The 20,388-nt window shown below is 34.5% G+C and overlaps 2 protein-coding genes, 1 long non-coding RNA gene and 1 pseudogene across 11 annotated transcripts; 3 read left to right on the top strand and 1 right to left on the bottom strand.

Annotated features, from left to right (window-relative positions):
- Positions 1 to 841: 841 nt before the first annotated feature.
- LOC146919338 (subtilisin-like protease 3 pseudogene) lies at positions 842 to 3,820 on the top strand (annotated as a pseudogene). The gene has a single exon (XR_015011460.1). The product of XR_015011460.1 is annotated as a subtilisin-like protease 3 pseudogene (transcript).
- Positions 3,821 to 4,810: 990 nt separating this feature from the next.
- LOC146919337 (lysine-specific demethylase JMJ28-like) lies at positions 4,811 to 8,685 on the top strand. 8 transcript variants are annotated; one of them, XM_085712685.1, is made up of 8 exons: positions 4,811 to 5,186; positions 5,996 to 6,032; positions 6,148 to 6,253; positions 6,350 to 6,482; positions 6,572 to 6,635; positions 6,727 to 6,931; positions 7,061 to 7,243; positions 8,164 to 8,685. In XM_085712685.1, the coding sequence occupies exons 1-6, from the start codon at positions 5,150 to 5,152 to the stop codon at positions 6,848 to 6,850; spliced, it is 501 nt and encodes a 166-aa protein (XP_085568811.1). In that variant the 5' UTR covers positions 4,811 to 5,149; the 3' UTR covers positions 6,851 to 6,931; positions 7,061 to 7,243; positions 8,164 to 8,685. The 8 variants fall into 8 exon arrangements, 6 of the variants coding, with proteins under 6 accessions (XP_085568811.1, XP_085568814.1, XP_085568815.1 ...); XM_085712688.1 differs by lacking the exon at positions 6,727 to 6,931 and having other exon boundaries at positions 8,167 to 8,685; XM_085712689.1 differs by lacking the exon at positions 6,727 to 6,931.
- A 1,284-nt stretch (positions 8,686 to 9,969) lies between these two features.
- Positions 9,970 to 11,712, bottom strand: LOC146919336 (uncharacterized). Its single transcript, XR_015010667.1, has 3 exons — positions 10,967 to 11,712; positions 10,581 to 10,680; positions 9,970 to 10,353 (listed from the first exon to the last, which is right to left on the bottom strand). It is a non-coding gene; the product is annotated as an uncharacterized LOC146919336 (long non-coding RNA).
- A 715-nt stretch (positions 11,713 to 12,427) lies between these two features.
- Positions 12,428 to 15,437, top strand: LOC146919335 (subtilisin-like protease 3). Its single transcript, XM_085710710.1, has 2 exons — positions 12,428 to 12,499; positions 13,191 to 15,437. The coding sequence occupies exons 1-2, from the start codon at positions 12,428 to 12,430 to the stop codon at positions 15,435 to 15,437; spliced, it is 2,319 nt and encodes a 772-aa protein (XP_085566836.1).
- Positions 15,438 to 20,388: the final 4,951 nt, after the last annotated feature.

Raw genomic sequence — 20,388 nt, 5'->3', positions numbered from 1 at the left:
TTCAGGATGTGAAAATGGGTTTCAATCACCCTCTGGCTTGATTGATTCGAATAAGGGGTAGCATGATTCAAATTATGCTACAAAATTTCGGTTCTTGTTGTGCTTGTTGATGTGATTCAAATCATGTATTTTTTTTTTTTTTTTTTGCCTATAGAACAGAGTTAACGGAACAAAATGTTAATGGAACTGTGGAAAGTGCTGCAACTGATATGGTCTTGCAAGTTTCTTTGACTAAATTTCTATCAAGTTTCTAGGAAGCACACTTTAAACCAAGAAGAAAAAAATGTTAAAGAAACTGTGGAAAATGCTGCAACTGATAAGGTCTTGCAAGAAAAATGAGCATTTTCCGAGCTCCACTCGTTTAGGAGATATTTCTTGTGAAGGCGATTTCTCTTTAGCCATCGTTGAATAGTAGTGATGAAGTGAAGTGTGAATTTTACCAGTTGCTTGTATTTTTCTGCCATCCTTTTACAGTATTCCAACCACAAGGCCCCACTTTTATTAATGAGCCTTGCTATGTATCGCGATCAATTTTCTCGTGAATCATCCCGAAGTCTTACGTGTTGTAACGGAATTGGTGTGCAGTCCGCTTTTGGTGGAATAAAAGGATGGTGTGGTGGCAATTTTTTTTTGTATAAACGGTCGTGAATCTATCGCTATACTATTTGTCGGGATGTTTATCATTTCCGTTTATTAATTTCCAAATCTCTTCATGGACTCACTCATCTCAGTTCTTATATTTCTTAATCTTAGTTTCCATGCAGATAACTACTAGTTTTACGTGGTTTAGGGGCCTCCAAGACCATTAAAAGAAGACTCGAATGTGCAGTTTATGAAGTCAAGTCTTTGTTTTTATTCAAATATGAGTTTAGTAACTTAGCATAAAATTGGTCTCACTTTCCTAAAGGCCAAAATCTAGATATCATATGTTGCCACTTTCATTTCCATTTTCCACATGATTTTTATAACACGAGGACTAAATAGTAACGAGACTGCTAGTATTTATATATTTTTTAATATTTCATTCGCATAATATTTGATCCAACTTATATGTCATTTTACAATATATCAACGAAATAATAATGTTTCTTTTCCTATTCCGGTATTTACTATTTATTACTCTATCTTTTTCTAATTCTATAAATTTATCTTTTCCACACTACTAATGAAGAGTATCTTTATAAAATGCTTCATAATTTCTCTTCTTCATACAACATTAATTATATTTCTTAATTTGTATGAAATTGTCAAAATAACAACATCTCCCCTATTTAATAATAGTATTTCTAAATTATCCCTCATTTAATTTAATTTACTTTTTATTATAATCCCAATTTCTCAATTAATTAGTGACAAAGGTTAATTTAGACCATTCCCATGATTCTCACTCCACACTATATAATAAGCACCCATTTCATGCTTTTTCCATCCACAAATTACCATGATGAACATAGCAAAGATGGAACTAACTCCAATGTTGCTTTTTAGTTTCATTCTTGTGCTAACTATCAATCCAACTTCAGCAAATAAATACCAAGAATTCAAAGCTGCAAATGAAGGACTAAAAGATGAAAGTAGCTTGTTGACTTACATTGTTCAAGTTGAAAAGCCATCTCTTCAATCTAAGGAGAGTTTGGATGGCTGGTATAATTCACTCTTGCCAGCAGCTGCTACAAAAACTCAAAACCAGCAACGCATAATTTTCTCATACCAAAACGTCATGAATGGATTCGCCGTGAAATTGACCCCAGAAGATGCCAAGGCTCTAGAAGAGAAGGAGGAGGTTCTGTCGATTCGACCAGAAAAGATCCTCTCATTACATACAACTCACACACCAAGCTTCTTGGGGTTGCAACAAAGTCAAGGATTATGGAAAAATTCCAATCTCGGTAAAGGGATCATAATTGGAATCCTGGACACAGGAATATCCCTCTCCCATCCTTCCTTTTCTGACGAGGGAATGGCTTCTCCGCCTGCGAAATGGAATGGCCACTGTGAATTCACAGGGGAAAGGATTTGCAACAAGAAGATCATTGGAGCAAGGAGCTTAGTAAATTCATCCCTTCCATACGATGATAATGGTCACGGAACTCACACAGCCAGCACGGCCGCTGGAAGAGCCGTGCAAGGTGCTAATGTCTATGGCAGTGCTAATGGTACTGCAACAGGCATGGCACCAGAAGCCCATTTGGCAATCTACAAAGTATGCACAACCAGTGGTCATTGTGATGAAAGTGCAATATTAGCTGGAATGGACTCTGCAATTGATGATGGCGTTGATGTACTTTCAATCTCCATTCAAGGACCCTCCACCTCTTTCTTTGAAGTTGGAATTGCACTTGGTGCATTTAGTGCAATTCAAAAGGGAATTTTTGTTAGTTGCTCGGCTGGAAATTCAGGTCCAGCTATTAATACTTTGTCTAATGAAGCACCATGGATTCTAACCGTTGGTGCAAGCACAACCGACAGAAAAATAGAAGCAATAGCTAAACTTGGCAACGGGGAAAAATATATTGGAGAATCAGTGTTTCAACCAAAAGACTTTGCATCAACACTGTTGCCACTTGTGTATGCAGGTTCTGTTAATACAAGTGATAATTCCATTGCCTTTTGTGGTCCTATTTCCATGAAGAACGTTGATGTTAAGGGAAAGGTAGTTTTGTGTGAGGAAGGTGGACTTGTTTCACAAGCAGCAAAAGCTCAAGCAGTTAAAGACGCTGGTGGAGCTGCCATGATCCTCATGAATAGTAATCTTCAAGCTTTTGATCCAAGTTCTGATGTTCAGGGCGTTCTACCTGCTGCACTTGTAAGTTACTCTGCTGGTTTATCCATCAAAGATTATATAAACTCAACATCAATACCAATGGCCACAATTTTATTCAAAGGAACTGTTATTGGAAATCCACTCGCCCCTCAAGTTGCTTCATTTTCATCAAGAGGACCAAACCTAGAAAGCCCAGGAATTCTGAAACCAGACATAATTGGACCTGGAGTGAACATTCTAGCAGCATGGCATGTATCATTGGACAACAATATACCGCCGTATAACATTATTTCAGGTACCTCAATGTCTTGTCCTCATCTCAGTGGAATTGCTGCTCTGTTGAAAAACTCTCATCCAGATTGGTCTCCAGCTGCTATTAAATCGGCAATCATGACAACTGCCAATGAGGTTAATCTTCAAGGAAAGGCTATATTAGACCAAAGACTTAAACCAGCTGATGTATTTGCCACTGGTGCTGGACATGTCAACCCTTCGAAAGCAAACGATCCAGGACTTGTATATGATATTGAAACAAATGATTATGTTCCTTATTTGTGTGGTTTGAATTATACTGATAGACAAGTTGGAATTATTTTGCAACAGAAAGTGAAATGCTGGGAGGTAAAGAGTATACCAGAGGCACAACTTAATTATCCATCATTTTCTATTATTTTGGGGGTCTACTTCTCAGTTTTATACTAGAACATTGACGAATGTTGGACCTGTCAACATGACTTACAATGTCGAAATTGATGTTCCTTTGGCTGTTGATATCAGTATAAAGCCTGCCCAAATAACATTCACTGAGAAGAAGCAAAAAGCTGCATACTCGGTTGCTTTTACACCCGAAAACATAGAGAATAGAGGTGATAACGAAATTGCTCAGGGGTCTATCAAGTGGGTTTCTGGAAAATACACTGTTAGAATCCCTATATCTGTCAGTTTTGTGTGAAAATTTGGCAAAAAAAAAACTAATCATAGCATGATATTATTATATTAAGGAATAAATGTAAGTATTGAAGAATATGAAAACGTGCAATGTAGTCTTCGAGCTTATTTCAATATCTTACATGTTAAATTTAAGTCAAACTCTTTTAATAGTTAATATAATGAAATTATGGGTCTTAAGTAAATCTAATTTCATTGGTAATCTTCTTTCAACTATTACATTTATGAAATAGTATACCCATCCAATCACCTGTTCATTCAGAATATGAATGGATAATGATCGATTCAAATTTTGTTTTGGTTAAATGAATGTAATTTTTGTAAAAATAAATCTTGCAATTGAGCCTTGTTCATTACAAATTCATAATTTCAGATAAGATCAAAAGTTAAAGAAACGCTATATATGGCGTTATCACTTCGCCTTCTTCTCTTTGTTGCTCGTGTTTGGATATGCCGTACTTCATTCAAATCCAGAAGTACAACACGTTTAGGCTATCTTTGTTAAAAAAAATGAGTTATGAGTTTTGTGTGAAAATTTGGCAAAAAAAATTAATCATAGCATGATATTATTATGTTCATCATGGTTTTGTTTTTAATACGTCCACCAAATTGTTGGAAGTAATTTTTGCAAAATCGTTGTTTCAAATATTTGTCTTGTGTTTTGTATGTATTAGTGACAAATATTTGTCACTTTATAAAATGATTATGTTCATCATGGTTTTGTTTTTAATACGTCCACCAAATTGTTGGAAGTAATTTTTGCAAAATCGTTGTTTCAAATATTTGTCTTGTGTTTTGTATGTATTAGTGACAAATATTTGTTTGATGCTTTTTTTTATATTTATCAAAGATAAATAATTGTTGCATACTTTATTTATTTTTATCGATGACAAATGTATCCCATGTTTTTTTTTTTTTTTTATATTAATCAATGACAAATATGTGTCGGTTAATACTAAACTTAACTTACTGAAAAGTGAAAAACAAACGAGTGCTGATACACATACCACCATAGGTGGCATACCACTCCAACACCCACATAAAAAAATGCCATGTGGTATAGTGGGCCCCACACTCCACTAATTGTCCCTCTCTTCTCTTTTCCTTCATCCCTCTCTTCTCTTTTCCTTTTCCATCGATCTCTCTCACTTCTCCCTATCTCACCACCACACTCCTCTTAACCACCACCACTCCCTCTTTCTTTCTCGTCTGCCACCACCATAACGGCCACCATCACCGAATCCTCTCCTGTAGGACTCTCTCCTGTTCCATTCTGTGTTCATCCTGATCTTTCTCTCAGATCTAATGTATCGTAATACCGCGTTAACCTCCGCTCCCAATCGAAGATGTTTACAAAACTTCCTAATTTTCTCTTTTTCTTTCATCGATTCATCCATCGATCGCTAACCCTAATTCGTTTGCAGAATTTTCATCATCATGGCTAAGAGTTCCTTCAAATTGGAACACCCTCTTGGTTCGTTCTTTTCACCATTTTTCTCTCCTTTTTTCTTTGTTGCCAATTTTTGTTTTTTTAGGTTATATTGGATGATACAATTTATCGATTTTATGTTTTTGTTATTTGGATTTGAAATTCATGTGATCGGAGAAATATTAGACATTTTATTTTGTTAATTTTTTGATTTGTAATTTGAAAAATTGGGCCTTTTCCATTATGATCGTTATGTGAATTTTGTTCATTAAAGTTGAAAATTTGGGTAAAAAAACATTTGTTATTAATCTGATTTTTGTCTGTCCAAGAGAAAAACAGCAGAAGAAGAATGAGTAATCGGTTATTTTGGTTCGTAAATGTGTGACGCCCCGTCGTCATAGTCCTTGATTGTATATATATTACAAATACATCTCGAAGCGTCTCTTTTGTTAAATTGTTGGTAATTTTATGGACCAAATTGACTAACAAAAGACATATTCGACGCCTAAACTAAATAACGAAAAGAACGGTAAATCAGAGAATAAAAAACACATTTAGCTATGTTTTTGTAATTTTGATACAGACATTGTAACAGTGCCTCGCACATTGGGGGATGATTGTTTACTTGCAAAAGAAGACGAAGTTTTGCAAAATTAGGTGCAAATTGTTGTGCTGATTTTTTTTTGTCTCTATTTAGTTTAGTTGTAAGCAATGAATTAAGGTATATTGCTTGAATGAATATATACTATTTTGTATTGCTTTTTCAGTTCTGCTAGTTTGGTTTATCTGATTTGATTCTTGTCAATGAGAGTTTGTTGTTGATGTCTGAATTATAGCATCTCTTCTTCTTTCAGCAGAACAAAGAGGAAAATCAAAGCAAAACCAAAAAAAGTATTTGTCTCCTTTATTTTCTTGTTTATCGATTTTTTTTCTCGTAGAATCTTGTTTATCGATTTTCTTTCAATAATTTATATATTTTTAAATTTTTAGATAATTGGAAATTTAGGTATTTCGACACTCAAAATGAGGTTAAGAAGGCGTGTCCAGTTTGTCGAGGAACTTGTTCATGTAAAGATTGTCGAGCATGTCAGTGTAAAGACCGTGAAAGTAAGGTTTGATATCAAAGATCGAAACTCTTATGTTAGGATAGTTTTTTTTTTCTTTAGCGGCACTTATTGACACTTCAATTTTATCTTGTTTTGTAACAGGATTGTTTGGCTGGTACAAGCAGAGTTGATAGGATATTGCATTTTCATTATTTGGTCTGTATGCTCCTTCTGGTAATAAAACAAATAAGCGAAGACCAGCATGCAGAGCTAGAAACAGAAGCGAAAAATAAAGGTAGTAATTATCGTTCTTCTGATTTGACAGTTTCTGAGTAAATTTTGTTTATTAGATACAAATATCTTATATGATTTTATGTTTGACAGGGGAAAGTATTTGTGATATTCTCATCAAGCAAATCGAATTTGACTGCAATGAGAAAATTGACTGGTAATCTTTTTTCTGCTACTGTTATGAATTTTGATTTTTTTTCTTGTGCTCCTTGCTAACATAATAAGTATTTATGCAACACTTGTATCAGCAACTACTGCAGAACACCTATTCTGAATCTTCACATAAGCTGCCTTAACTGTTCCTACAGTCTATGCTTAAGATGTTGTCAGACATTAAGTCAAGGAAGCCCCTTTGAGCATATAAATGCTTAAGATATCACTTATACTCACTTATAATTGATAATATCTCTTGTGCTGAAATTTTAAAAGAGCAACACTCTCATGGTTTGCCTTGTATGTGGTTATCAAAAGTATTCTCTACGTGAACAATTTTAGTCATAATAAATTTGTAATGCTTGTTTGTTTATTGTTGTTAGTTACTTAGATATGCATGACATGACAATAGTTGTCTTTTTCTTGTAGTAGTTGTAGTAGAAAACAAGATTATTAATTGGTGGAGTGCTTGAAAGTGCATGAGAATAGAAGACAATTGTTTTCGGCGAATGCTTCTAAGGATTCTGCAAATCCTTTCATATGTCAACGTCCGTTAGCTACAAAGACAGCTGCTAGTACTTCTAGTGCCCCTGCACCTCCATGGGCTAGTGGGTAAGTTATGTTCTTTTTCATCTGTTGATTGTTTCATCTGTTGATTGTATTGTTAGAGGCTTTAGTTAAGCATATAGGATAACTTGAATCAATTTAATTTATTGTGTCATGCTTGATTAAATTATCAAGGGCATAGCTTTTGTTCCAAGAAACAAGAGATTGTTTATCAAATAGAATCTCACATACCTTTTGTCTATTTGTTCTCTTTTGGTTGTGTTTGCAGTATGACTCAATTTTCAGGAATATTGTCACAGCTAACCATTGTACTGATGTTAATTTTATACTACGAATTTTGTTTTTGTTTGAAGTTATAAGGTTTTAAATAAAGAGGGAAGAGAAGAGATACAATTAAGATTTTGATTTATTATTGTGGTTTGTATGATTAAGATTCTGTGAAAGATAGTTTAACATATAAGATAAAAAAACTAATCCTATGAGATAATCTAACATACTCTAAAGATAATATCAAGATGTTAAAGACGTTTTCAATTTTCATATATTCTAATAGTTTTTATCTCTTTGTTGCGTTAATATTATGAGATTGCCTTTCACAAGTATAAGTTCACAGCCTTTAATGAGTTAATTAATTTACTTAATTTAACTTATGGAACTCAATTGCTTGCATAGTTACAAGTAAATCTATCAAACAGTCTGGCTAGTTCAGACATTGTTTTGTTGGCCTATCTTGGCCTGGCCCAACAAAACTGTTCCATTGACAAAACTTCACCAGGCATGGAGAAATTGGTTGTTTAAACAGACTTGCTCAAAATACATGTAAAAAGGAGGCTGGTTCATTTTATCCATTTTTCTTAGTTATACTGGCATTTTAATTTGTTTCTGGCTGGGTTGAATTACATCTTCAACTGTAATTATATATATTTATTTTGTTTTTTCCACGGCCTTCCACATTCCACATGAAGCAGGTGGATGGAGAGAGTCAACCGTTGTTGCAGCAGCAGCAGGTAGTTCCATTGCAGGACAGTTACATGCAAAGCAGAGCTGAAGCTCTTCAAAATGTTGAGTCCACTATTCATGAGCTCAGCAACATCTTTAATCAACTAGCAACACTTGTCTCCCATTAAGGGGAGGTTGCCATAAGGTTTTCTATTTGTCCCACTTGGAGGTGAAAAAGAAGGCTTAGCTCATAAGTAAGTTTGAGTCTATTCTCTGATGAAGATCTACAATATTGTCGTAGCTTGGGAATTCTACAATATAATACCAAGCAAAGGTTCGGGTATCCACATGATGAAGATCATCAAATGTATCAGATGATGAAGATCACCAAGCATCAACCGTGTTCACTCGAATAAAAGACAAGTCAAGAAATCGTGTCAAGAGCGGGGTTCTTGGAACACCGTGGGTGAAGAGTGATACGAGGAAGAATAAAAATAGTGTAGTGGCGTAATCAAAATTTAATGTAAATTTTTTTTATGCTCTTTTAAGCTTGTAAAACGATATTATTTACATTTGGGAAAGAAAAACTAGTCAAATATATGGTCTGTATGACCACATTTTTACAAATACGTGACCACTATTTTTTCATAAATTAGAACTTGTCCGTCCTTAGGCGTGATAAACTTGCCGATTGTAAAACAGGTTATTTATGGTTGGAAATGCTTTTAGTGCAGTGATCAAATGAGATCATGCGTTCGATTCGCCTAAAACGATATTATTTACATCTGGGAAAGAAAAACTAGTCAAATATATGGTCTGTTTGACCACATTTTTACAAATATGTGACCACTATTTTTTCATAAATTAGAACTTGTGCGTCCTTAGGCGTGATAAACTTGCCGATTGTAAAACATGTTATTTATGGTTGGAAATGCTTTTAGTGCAGTGATCAAATGAGATCATGCGTTCGATTCGCCTAAAACGAAATTATTTACATCTGGGAAATATAAACTAGCCAAATATATGGTCTGTATGACCACATTTTTACAAATACGTGACCACTATTTTTTCATAAATTGGAACTTGTCCGTCTTTAGGCGTGATAAACTCGCCGATTGTAAAATAAGTTATTTATTGTTGGAATTGCTTTTAGTGCAGTGATCAAATTAGATTGTGTGTTTGATTCGCATAAAACAAGATTATTTATACCTGGTAAATATAAACTAGCCAAATATATGGTATGTGTGACCACATTTTTTAATATGCGTGACCACTATTTTTTCTGAAATTAGAACTTGTCCGCCTTTAGGTGTGATAAACTCGCCGATTGTAAAATAAGTTATTTATTGTTGGAATTGCTTTTAGTGTAGTGATCAAATTAGATTATGTGTTTGATTCGCATAAAACAAGATTATTTATACATGGGAAATATAAACCAGCCAAATATATGTTTTGTGTGACCACATATTTTAAGGTGCGTGACCACTATTTTTTCAGAAATTAGAACTTGTCCGTCTTTAGGCGTGATAAACTTGCAGATTGTAAAAGAAGTTATTTATCATTTGAAAGGCTTTTAATGTAGTGGTCAAATGTAAGGATTTTTCAAAAATTTGATAGAGTTGGAAAACTAACCAAATTTTAAATCTGTTTAACCACTTTTTATCAAAGGAGTAACTGCAATTTTTGAGTGTCAAAATTATCATTGATTGTAACAGATGGATATCATTTCACCTCCCAGTCATGTTCATCAATAGAGATTCACTAATGTGCCCGAATGTACTCCTTCCACAAAAATCACGTGGAGAAATAGACAAGAAGTAAAAATGGGAATGTAAATAAATAGTGGTGACAGATTTGATAAAACATGGTTATATCAAACTCAATTTTGGTTAGTTTTCACAAAAACCTGTCAAATATGGAAAATAGTTCACCTCTTCCCATTTTAACATGGTAATTTTAGTTGTTACAATGTGAACATCCATCCAGCATTCATCATATTCACCCTATGCCAAAATAAAATTTTCAACAAAATATAAACATTGTTGTTGCTTCACGCCTATTACAACAATTGATTTACACCTAGTACTTCAAATAAATCCAAGAATTGATGCTATTACATATTTTCTACAGTGTTATGCCACGGCTAACTCCGACACATTTTATAGAACTCCTTTGCCACCAAAAAAACCACGAGCAAGAGGACTATACCAAACTCTCTGTCATCAAAAGCTTTAAATTAGTGAAGCCACATTCAACACAAACTCGCAAGTAATGAAGAGAAAATGGTAATAATAACCAAAGACTATCTTCATTGACTAATAAATTGAAAGGTAAAAATAGATAGTTTGTCATAGCAAAGTTCAGAGAAAAAACATGGCTATAAAATCATTCATTAATGCAAATTTAATCACAAATTCTAAACATTGAAATTGAATATTAATACCTTCAATTCAAAAACAAAAGCCACCATCATGATCAACAACAACAGCTACGAATGAATATTACAAGTATCCTGGCACAAGTCGTCACAATGTACAATACGTCTGCACAAATAGAGCAACACAACGAACATTCACGCACCAAAGCAGGAACAACCGATGCCAAAACATAACCTCACAAACAATGCTAGGACTACAACCAAATAAATCATCACAAGATCTATAACTCAAAGAAAAAAAACTGTTATCACAAAAAAAAAAAGTAGACACCTTAAAACACAGACTCCGCCCAAACTAAAAACAAGCAAAACATGAGATTACCAAGCTGACAAGTTGCAACAGAATAATTATCATCAAAGCCTTGAAACATTCCCAGCCATAAGTAATTTACCTCACACTACAACACAAACACCCCTCGTCGTTGCTTCACTAGGAAACTACACATGTTTCAGACCCACTGTTGTCATATTACTAGTTGTCGGTTCTCTTCAACCTCGTCGAGCATGCTTCACTAAGAATACATGAATAAACTTACACATGTTAAACCCTAACAAATATCACACATGTCAACCCCACATTCTGTCGGTGATGACAATAACCTCTAAGATATAACCAAACATATTAACATAGTGCTTTAATGTGTCTCTACTAGTTTCCCAAGCCAATCCTCCGACAAAAGTCTTAGTATAAGTTGTGTCACCAACATGTTTGGGAACAATGTTTAGACAAATCATCATATTCCTTTTCATTTTGTTAGAATTATTTGTCCACATTTTACCAAACTATAAAAAGTTCCAAATATATCATAAACAAAACCACAAAAAAATTCAATCATAAAAGTAGTAAATTAAATTAACAGATAAAATTGTTCAAAAGCAAGATTAAAACCAACATTATTTCCAACAATTCCAGCATGTTTCTTACTTTCATGATACTAACCTTAGAATAAATCAACATTATTTGATGACCAACACAAACCCATTAATTTGATGAAAAACTAGAACACCTTAAATCAACATTATTTTTCAACAATTTCCTCAAATTCAACATGAACAAAGTTATTTTAAACAAAAATACGAACACCCAATCAAGAAAAGATGCATAATTGGAAGGAGAAAGAAAAATTGAAAAGCACATGAACAAAAGATGTAAAAGGGAGGGGAAAGACTGAACCTGGGTTAGTTTTTCCTACGTTCTAGAGAAAGAGAGGGGAGGACCAACGGCCGGCCATCAAAGAGAGGGGTGGGGCGAAGGGCAAGGATGCGGCGGCGGCCAGTGGTGGTGGTAGGTGAGTGAGAGGCAGAGTGAGAGGGAGAAGAAAGGGAGATCTAAGAGAGAGAAGAGGGTGAGAAAGAGAAAGTTGTGTGAAATTTCAAAAATGCCCATGCCACATAAGGGGTGTATGGAAGAGTGGTATGGAGAAGGGTGTTCACCAATCTTTTTCCAAAACGAACATTTGTCAGATGTGTGAATTGTATGTAGCAATGATATTCTTTAGTGACCGGTTTAGAAAAGAACAACATGAAAATAATAAAGTTTGCAAAATTTATAATTGGTGTATAATAATTGTTCTCTTTTTTATTAAAAAACATTTATTTTCAGTAAATTTTTTATAAACATATACATTTGTCTCATGTATGATTTTATTTTAATAAGCTATAAAATTATTCAAGAAATAAAAAGAGAAATAAAAAATTTCATTCTCAAATTAGATATTTTAGAGATGTCCTCGTGAGCTTAACTAAATTGGTAAGGACAATGCATAATATACGCAATGTCCGGGTTTCAAACCTCGGTCATCACAAAAAAAAAATTATTTAAAAATGATATTCATATTTTATTTCATTATAATATGTATCAGTTTTGGTGTTCTATGTTTTTGACATTAGCTTATCGACTTGTTTGTATTGTGTCCGGTGTCCTGGTAAGAATTTGTGCTTCATAGCTTCTAATTAAATGTTGCTTACGTGGCAGACCACCTTGTAGTACGTAACCTGATAACATTCTACACAATGTCTGTGATTTGTGTCCAACACCACCGATTGTGAACCGGATCAATTAACGTACTAGCGGACATCACCATGCAAGTGCCTTAATTTATGTTGAAATTTTAAACAAGTAAGGTGCTATGCTAGCTGTGTTATCGTTAACACCCATGTCCATCATTTTCCCTCCTCACTATATAACTTAACTGCAAGAGATTCATTTCTAATAAACACATTTTCATATATCTTACACAAACATGACCATAACATAACCAAAATGGAACTAACTCCAATATTGTGTAATGATCTCAAAATTGAGAGTGTAATAAAATTGATAACTGTGAATTGATTATTGAATGAAGAGTAAAATTGATAGATTAGAACTCAATTAAAATTGATGTTCTTAGTACATAAAGGATAAAGGAAAAGATAGAAGAAATTACTCTACTAGAGAGTACCAAAGGGAGAGAGAGGAGAGACTTTCATCATTTTTCTTTCATACCCAATGTTAATCATCCTTTCCCTATTTATGCACAAATAAACTTCCTTAATTACTGGATCACTAGCCACATGTCCATTATTCTAAACCAATTATGTTATGCCATGTGTAATTCCTTATAGGTCATTTAGAATCATAACATATTGCTTATTGGTTTCATTCTTGTGCTAAGTATCTATACAACTTCAGCACATAAATACCAAGAATTCACAGCTTCAAATGAAGGACTAGAAGATGAAAAAAGCTTATTGACTTACATTGTTCACGTCAAAAAGCCTTCACTTCAATCTAAGGAGAGTTTGCATGGTTGGTACCATTCACTCTTGCCAGAAGCCATTACAAAAACTCAAAATCAGCAGCGTATTATTTTCTCATACCGTAACATCGTGGATGGATTTGCCGTGAAATTGACCCCAGAGGAAGCCAGGGCTCTAGAAGAGAATGAGGAGGTTTTATCAACTCGGCCGGAGAAAATGTTTTCATTACACACAACTCACACTCCAAGCTTCTTGGGGTTACAACAAAATCAAGAATTGTGGGGAAATTCCAATCAAGGTAAAGGGATCATAATTGGAATGTTGGACACAGGAATAACCCTCTCACATCCTTCCTTTTCCGATGAGGGGATGCCTTCTCCACCTGCAAATTGGAATGGCCATTGTGAATTCACAGGGGAGAGGATTTGTAACAAGAAGATCATTGGAGCAAGGACCTTTGTAAATTCATCCCTTCCATATGATGATGTTGGCCACGGAACTCACACAGCCAGCACGGCCGCGGGAAGGCCCGTGCAAGGTGCTAATGTCTTTGGTAATGCTAATGGTACTGCAATTGGCATGGCACCATATGCACACTTGGCAATTTACAAAGTATGCAACATCTACGGTTGTACTGAAAGTGCAATATTAGCTGGAATGGATGCTGCAGTTGATGATGGTGTTGATGTTCTTTCTCTCTCCCTTGGAGGACCCTCCTCTCCTTTCTTTGAAGATGGAATTGCACTTGGTGCATTTAGTGCAATTCAAAAGGGAATTTTTGTTAGTTGCTCAGCCGCAAATTCAGGTCCGCTTTATGGTACATTGTCTAATGAAGCACCATGGATTCTAACTATTGGTGCCAGCACAATTGACAGAAAAATAGAGGCAGTAGCTAAGCTTGGGGATGGGACGGAATATCTTGGAGAATCAGTTTTCCAACCAAAAGACTTTGCATCAACATTATTGCCACTTGTGTATGCAGGTGCAATTAATACAAGTGATGATTCCATTGCCTTTTGTGGTCCTATTGCCATGAAGAAGGTTGATGTTAAGGGAAAGGTAGTTGTGTGTGAGCAAGGTGGGTTTGTTGGAAGAGTAGCCAAAGGTCAAGCAGTTAAAGATGCCGGTGGTGCTGCTATGATACTTTTGAACAGTGAAGGTGAAGATTTCAATCCAATTGCTGATGTTCATGTTCTACCTGCTGTGCATGTAAGTTACTCTGCTGGTTTAAACATCCAAGATTATATAAATTCAACTTCAACACCAATGGCCACAATTTTATTCAAAGGCACTGTTATTGGAAATCCCAATGCCCCTCAAGTTGCTTCATTTTCATCAAGAGGTCCAAGCAAAGCAAGCCCTGGTATTCTGAAACCAGACATACTTGGACCTGGATTGAACATTCTCGCAGGATGGCCTATATCATTAGACAATAGTACATCATCGTTTAACATAATTTCAGGTACCTCAATGTCTTGTCCTCATCTTAGTGGCATTGTTGCTTTGTTGAAAAACTCTCATCCAGATTGGTCTCCAGCTGCAATAAAATCCGCAATCATGACAACTGCTAATCAGGTTAATCTTCAAGGTAAGCCTATTTTGGACCAAAGGATTCTACCAGCTGATGTATTTGCCACTGGTGCTGGACATGTTAACCCTTCAAATGCAAATGATCCAGGACTTGTTTATGACATTGAACCAAATGATTATGTTCCTTATTTGTGTGGTTTGAATTATACCGATAGACAAGTTGGAGTTATTTTGCAACAGAAAGTGAAATGCTCTGATGTAAAGAGCATACCACAAGCACAGCTTAATTATCCATCGATTTCGATTCGGTTGGGGAATACTTCACAGTTTTATAGTAGAACATTGACAAATGTTGGACCTGTAAACACAACTTACAATGTGGTAATTGATGTGCCTTTGGCAGTAGGTATGAGTGTTAGGCCATCTCAAATAACATTCACTGAGGTGAAGCAAAAGGTTACATATTGGGTTGATTTTATACCTGAAGACAAAGAGAATGGAGGTGATAACTTTATTGCTCAAGGGTCTATCAAGTGGGTTTCTACAAAGTATTCTGTCAGCATTCCTATTGCTGTAGTCTTTGAAACGTAGTTAATTAGAGCATGACTTTTTATTAAGGAATAAATATAGGAACTAAAAAGTTTGCTAACATGTGATGGAAACTTGGAGCTTATTTAAATTTCTTAGACGTTAATTTTAAGTCCATCTCTCTTATGAAATTATGGGTCTTAAGTAATCTTATTTCATAATCTTCTTTCAAACGATAGTTGTATGAATTTTATCAAGTAATAAAGGGTGCATTAGAAGAAGGAGAAAAAAATACATTAAACTGTGTTACCAACTTTCTTGTTTCAATATTCCTCTATACATAGCATGTTTCCTAAGTATAATATATTCTTGCTTGAAGTTAAAAGCTCTTTAACAATGAAGTTTTTTAACTTAGAGTATTGTTTTGCATGTACCACTTGTTTTTGTAAATGACTATATTGTGCACATTTTATAATAGACAACAATGTAAAATGGTGATTTCCTCCAACAAGTCACTATCTTTTCCTCATTAGATATTTTGCATCGACAATTCTAATGGTAACCACTTATTCTTCGTCTTTTATTATTGTTTATTTTGTATCAACAAAAATGACATCCAAGCTCAACCATGTTGGTAGAGACAAATTTAAACAACCATAGTTTCTTAGCTCTTTAACTGATATATTTTTAAGTATGACAAATTGGATCCAGCTCTCTGAAGTTTGAAATCAACGCATTCACGCATTTGGAACATCATTGAGCGTTTGATCAATATTAGACGGCAGGAAATCAAGCTCGGTATATTGAATTATATAATTAAAATCTAAATTTTGTTTGACCGTCTAATCTCGATCGAACAATCATTGAATTGAATGTGTGAATGTGGGATCCTCATGATTGATGGGAATCGAAATTCATGACAAGGTTGCTTCCCTTGCACAACTTTCTTGTACCGATGGGACCCATTTTTGTTTCATTTTTTGTGGGTTGCGCCTTATACCTACTCAGTGAAACTTAAATGTAAGACACTTGAATCTGTAATTCGTAAAATGATAAAATCAAACTTTGCAAATATGCTGACAGTTTTCAATAGAAAATTAGAACAATATATACACAAGTTGAATTGTGGTTAAACTAAATCAATTTTTTGTATAACATATAAATATGCCTCAAATAAACTATGCAATTGAATCACCGATGCATCCTCTTATGAGAGTTGCTCCATTCTCCTCTAAATTCCTGCAAAAAAGTTTCCTTTCTGTTGAAACACCGACTTGACAACTTATAATTTGGAGTTTGGCAGCAGGAAAGGTTAAAACGGCTTAGTTTCCTGTAAGAACTTTGATGATTTGGTTATAGTGTCATGGGACAGAATCACATCTTGATCTGGATACTGACATTGATGCGTTGTTGTTTCCTACATCGATCGGCTATGGATCTCCAGTATTCTTCATCGGTCTACAACAAAGAAGAGCACAGAGAGTCAAAATAAGCAGAAGAGACATGATTTTATTAACAATTGTATAAGCATGCAAACTAAAACAATGGAATTAGCTATCGTGTCTCTTGGAAGAGCCAGATTAATTTTCATCCCAAGTCTCGATACCTCAATCTTTCTAGAAACTCAATATCCAATAAATCTATAGTAAGCTTCTATTTCTTCTTTCTAGAGGCCTTAGTTACAACACAAAAAAAGTTCCTATGTTGGATGAACTTAAAACTAGGAACTACTCACTTAGCAATATTTTATTTACTTGCTGAAGCAAAAGGAATTTTAATTATATTATCTATGTCTTTTTTATAGTGTAAACTGTATATCTTCGAAGCCTCGTAGGATCCAAATGGACGGCAAATTCTCCTTATGAGTTTTAATGCAGTTGCATGTTCAAGCTCGTGTTTAAGCTTGGGAATCTAGATTTTTGGTTAAGCGAGAAACCTTGTCATTTCATTTAAACAGTATTGGGTACATTGTGTATGTCTCGTTAGCACACGTTGCGCTAAATTAGAAAAAGGAATTCCAGTTTTAACAACAGATTTCAAACATCAAAATTCAAAAAAGCTTGTAACAAAGGGTTGCAGGATGGAAAAAATTTAAGGTACTTAGGTTTGCTCCACTATCAAAGACTTTTAGATTTCCAATTATCCTATATAGATTTGGGTTTTCCTCCGTTGTAGTAAACCGCAGTTACCTTAGTGTTCATGGTTCTTTTTTGTGTTCTGCAAATGAAGCAAACACTAATTTATTGAAGTTTATGTGTGTTGTGGACTGATAGACGTTTGGCAAGTGCACCAAATACTATCGAAGTAGTAAAAATATCGATCCCACGAGGACTGTTTTTAACTTCAATAATTCAATTGCGTTATAGAAATAGGATGTGTAAAGTTTATTTTGGTTTGCCACTAGGCAGTAGATTTGGTTTGATTTTATGAAATCAAATAAAAGAAAATAGATTTGATTAAGAAAATATGGAGAGAGATGAGATCAGGTCTGTCGAATCCTCTATGTTTCCCCTAATTGGTTACTGCACCTATTATTACTAATGATTCTCTAGTTTCACGATAGTTAACAAATTAGCCCTAATCAATCCCTTGAGTTAGGACCCTCTTCTTAAACTACAGCCCCTAATTCCTTAGGTGGTCTAATAATCCTTGAAGGTTTTATGAACGTTAACCTAATATCACTAACAAACGATTATCCATTCCTAGACTAACCATGTTTATTAGAACAATTCAATTAGGTCTAAGTCGAAAGCTATGGCCAGTAGTCATTCGTTCTCACAAAATCATGTTTATATTTGATCAGGATATAAAAAGCATTAAGAACAATTGAATTGAATAAAGACTAGAAATTCATTAATAACTAATAGAGTTTCACAGCAACATATGATCAATTAGGGTTACATAGATTCATCTCTGACCTAATCTCTAAGAGATTTAGCTACTCATAATTGAGTTTACAAATAGCATAATCAATGAAAGAATTAAAACATACATAAACTGGGTTAGAGATGATGAAATCCTCTCCGCTGCAGCCTTCTAGGTGTTAAAATCGCACTTTAGCTCTCCAAAATCGTAATCCCCTTTGTTTGAGACTGTCTTCAGCTTAAATAGGCAAATCTGGCCGCGCCAAAATCGTATCACGATGCCAATAATCGTACCACGATTTGGCCTTAAACCCTAAAAAATCCTTCCAGATCCTTCTTGAAATCGTACCACGCCAGGAAGCATCGTACTGCGATTTGGCTTCTTCAAAAACATGCGTTCTGACTTCAAAAATCGTATTACGATGGTGAAAATCGCAGTACGATTGACAACTTGCAGTTGTTCCAATTTTCTTGCTTTTCTTGCTCTTCTTGCTGCTTAAACTTGCTTGTGAACTCAAAAATATCATGAAAAAGACTCTAAAAATAGTGCATGACTGACTGTCATCATGGACCACAAAAATGTTCGTGTAATGTGAACCTTAGAAAAATCATGTGCTTTATTTGTTCGTATTATATAATCTTAAATGTATCAAACTCTACAAAGTACGAGTTTTAACACAATCTAGGTCAGTTCAAATTATATAATCCGAAAAATTTTAGGGACGTTTTCGAATTATATTATCTGAACCAGTCGAAATATGGACGGTGACTTGGTCAGCAAGACTGATTCGTTTAACATGTGTTTTCCCTTCCATTGACTAGCTAGACTCTATTGACCACATTTTCTCCCTTCCATTGACTAACTGTTACACTCTATGGCAACATTTCTCCAGTAAATACTCATCCATTCTTCACAAATTCTCGTTCCGACTCACACTCACATTCTCTCCTTTTCTTTTATAAATTTCTTCTAAGTAGTGTTTATGATACCAATGCTCCATCGTTGGTCTTTCATACAAAGATTCTTCTCATCTTGTAGGGATAATATGAATGGTCAAATGACAATGTCCCAATCTGCAGATTTGCACCCACCATCTGGATATGGGGTTGATCATCATAGTCTCCTCCCATCTTCCCCTTCTGAGGATGTGCGAGAGGAAACAAACATTCCCCGAATTCCCTCTCCATCTTCTTCTACTAGAGATTTAGCTTTAGTTATCTTGTTAAGTATTATGTTAATGTAAATGTATTATAAAATATTGATCAAATAATAAAATGTGTTCAATTATTGATGCCTCTTTAAATTTGTCTTTTTTTTTTCATTTTCATTTATTTCATCCTAATGATGTATGTCGCTGCTTACATAATCCTAACGGAAATATTTTCGGATTATATAATTTGCTAATCTGTTTAGATTATATAATTTGGACGGGGATATTTTCAAAATTGAGTAAGGCGTGTGAGAAAGGAGTAGGATGGGAAAAGAAATTACTAAGGGAAAATTGTATCTTCTACCCTCACAACTCAAAAAAAAAAAAAAAAATCAATTCTACCCCCTCTTTAATTTGAGTTCTCTCCCAAACAAAAATGAATTCTACCCTAACGTAAAAAATGGAATATATTGACACCAACAATGTGATCTTTTTAGCACAAGACGTATCAAAAAAGACCACTAAAGTTTACAAGCAAGAGCAATACTTACTTAGGCACACGCAAAAAACAAAAAGAACATTAAAGAGAATAGTTAATCCCGAAATCGTCCCGAAATCATTTCTATTGGTCAAGCACCCATGTTTTCTTCCCATTTCCTATTGTAAGCTACCTCCTGCATTTTCCCTGCAACTCTGAATATTGACACGTAGCCTTCGTGATTTTTCAGGATGATTTTTGTCGCTATGTATAGCAGCACCTATAAAATTAAATGACGCTAGTTAACGTGACTAAATTATTTTTGTTTAATTTTTATGTAATTGTGCTTACATAATATAATATTGATTTAGGGTTGTGTTTATGAAAGACTTTATCATGAATGGTTGTGAATCGCTGATTTTGTTTTTTACACTATTAGCATATCAAAATTAAACTTGTTATATTCTAAGTGCATATGAATTAAATTCCAATAATATAATGCCACTAGCTGATTTCGTAAT

This window comes from Medicago sativa, chromosome 5 (assembly GCF_051527215.1).
Source record: "Medicago sativa cultivar Bolivia chromosome 5, Bolivia_mono, whole genome shotgun sequence".
In the NCBI taxonomy this organism is placed as follows: domain Eukaryota; kingdom Viridiplantae; phylum Streptophyta; class Magnoliopsida; order Fabales; family Fabaceae; genus Medicago; species Medicago sativa.
The sequence above is the reverse complement of the archived record's forward strand: the minus strand, read 5'-3'. Positions and strand labels throughout refer to the sequence as shown.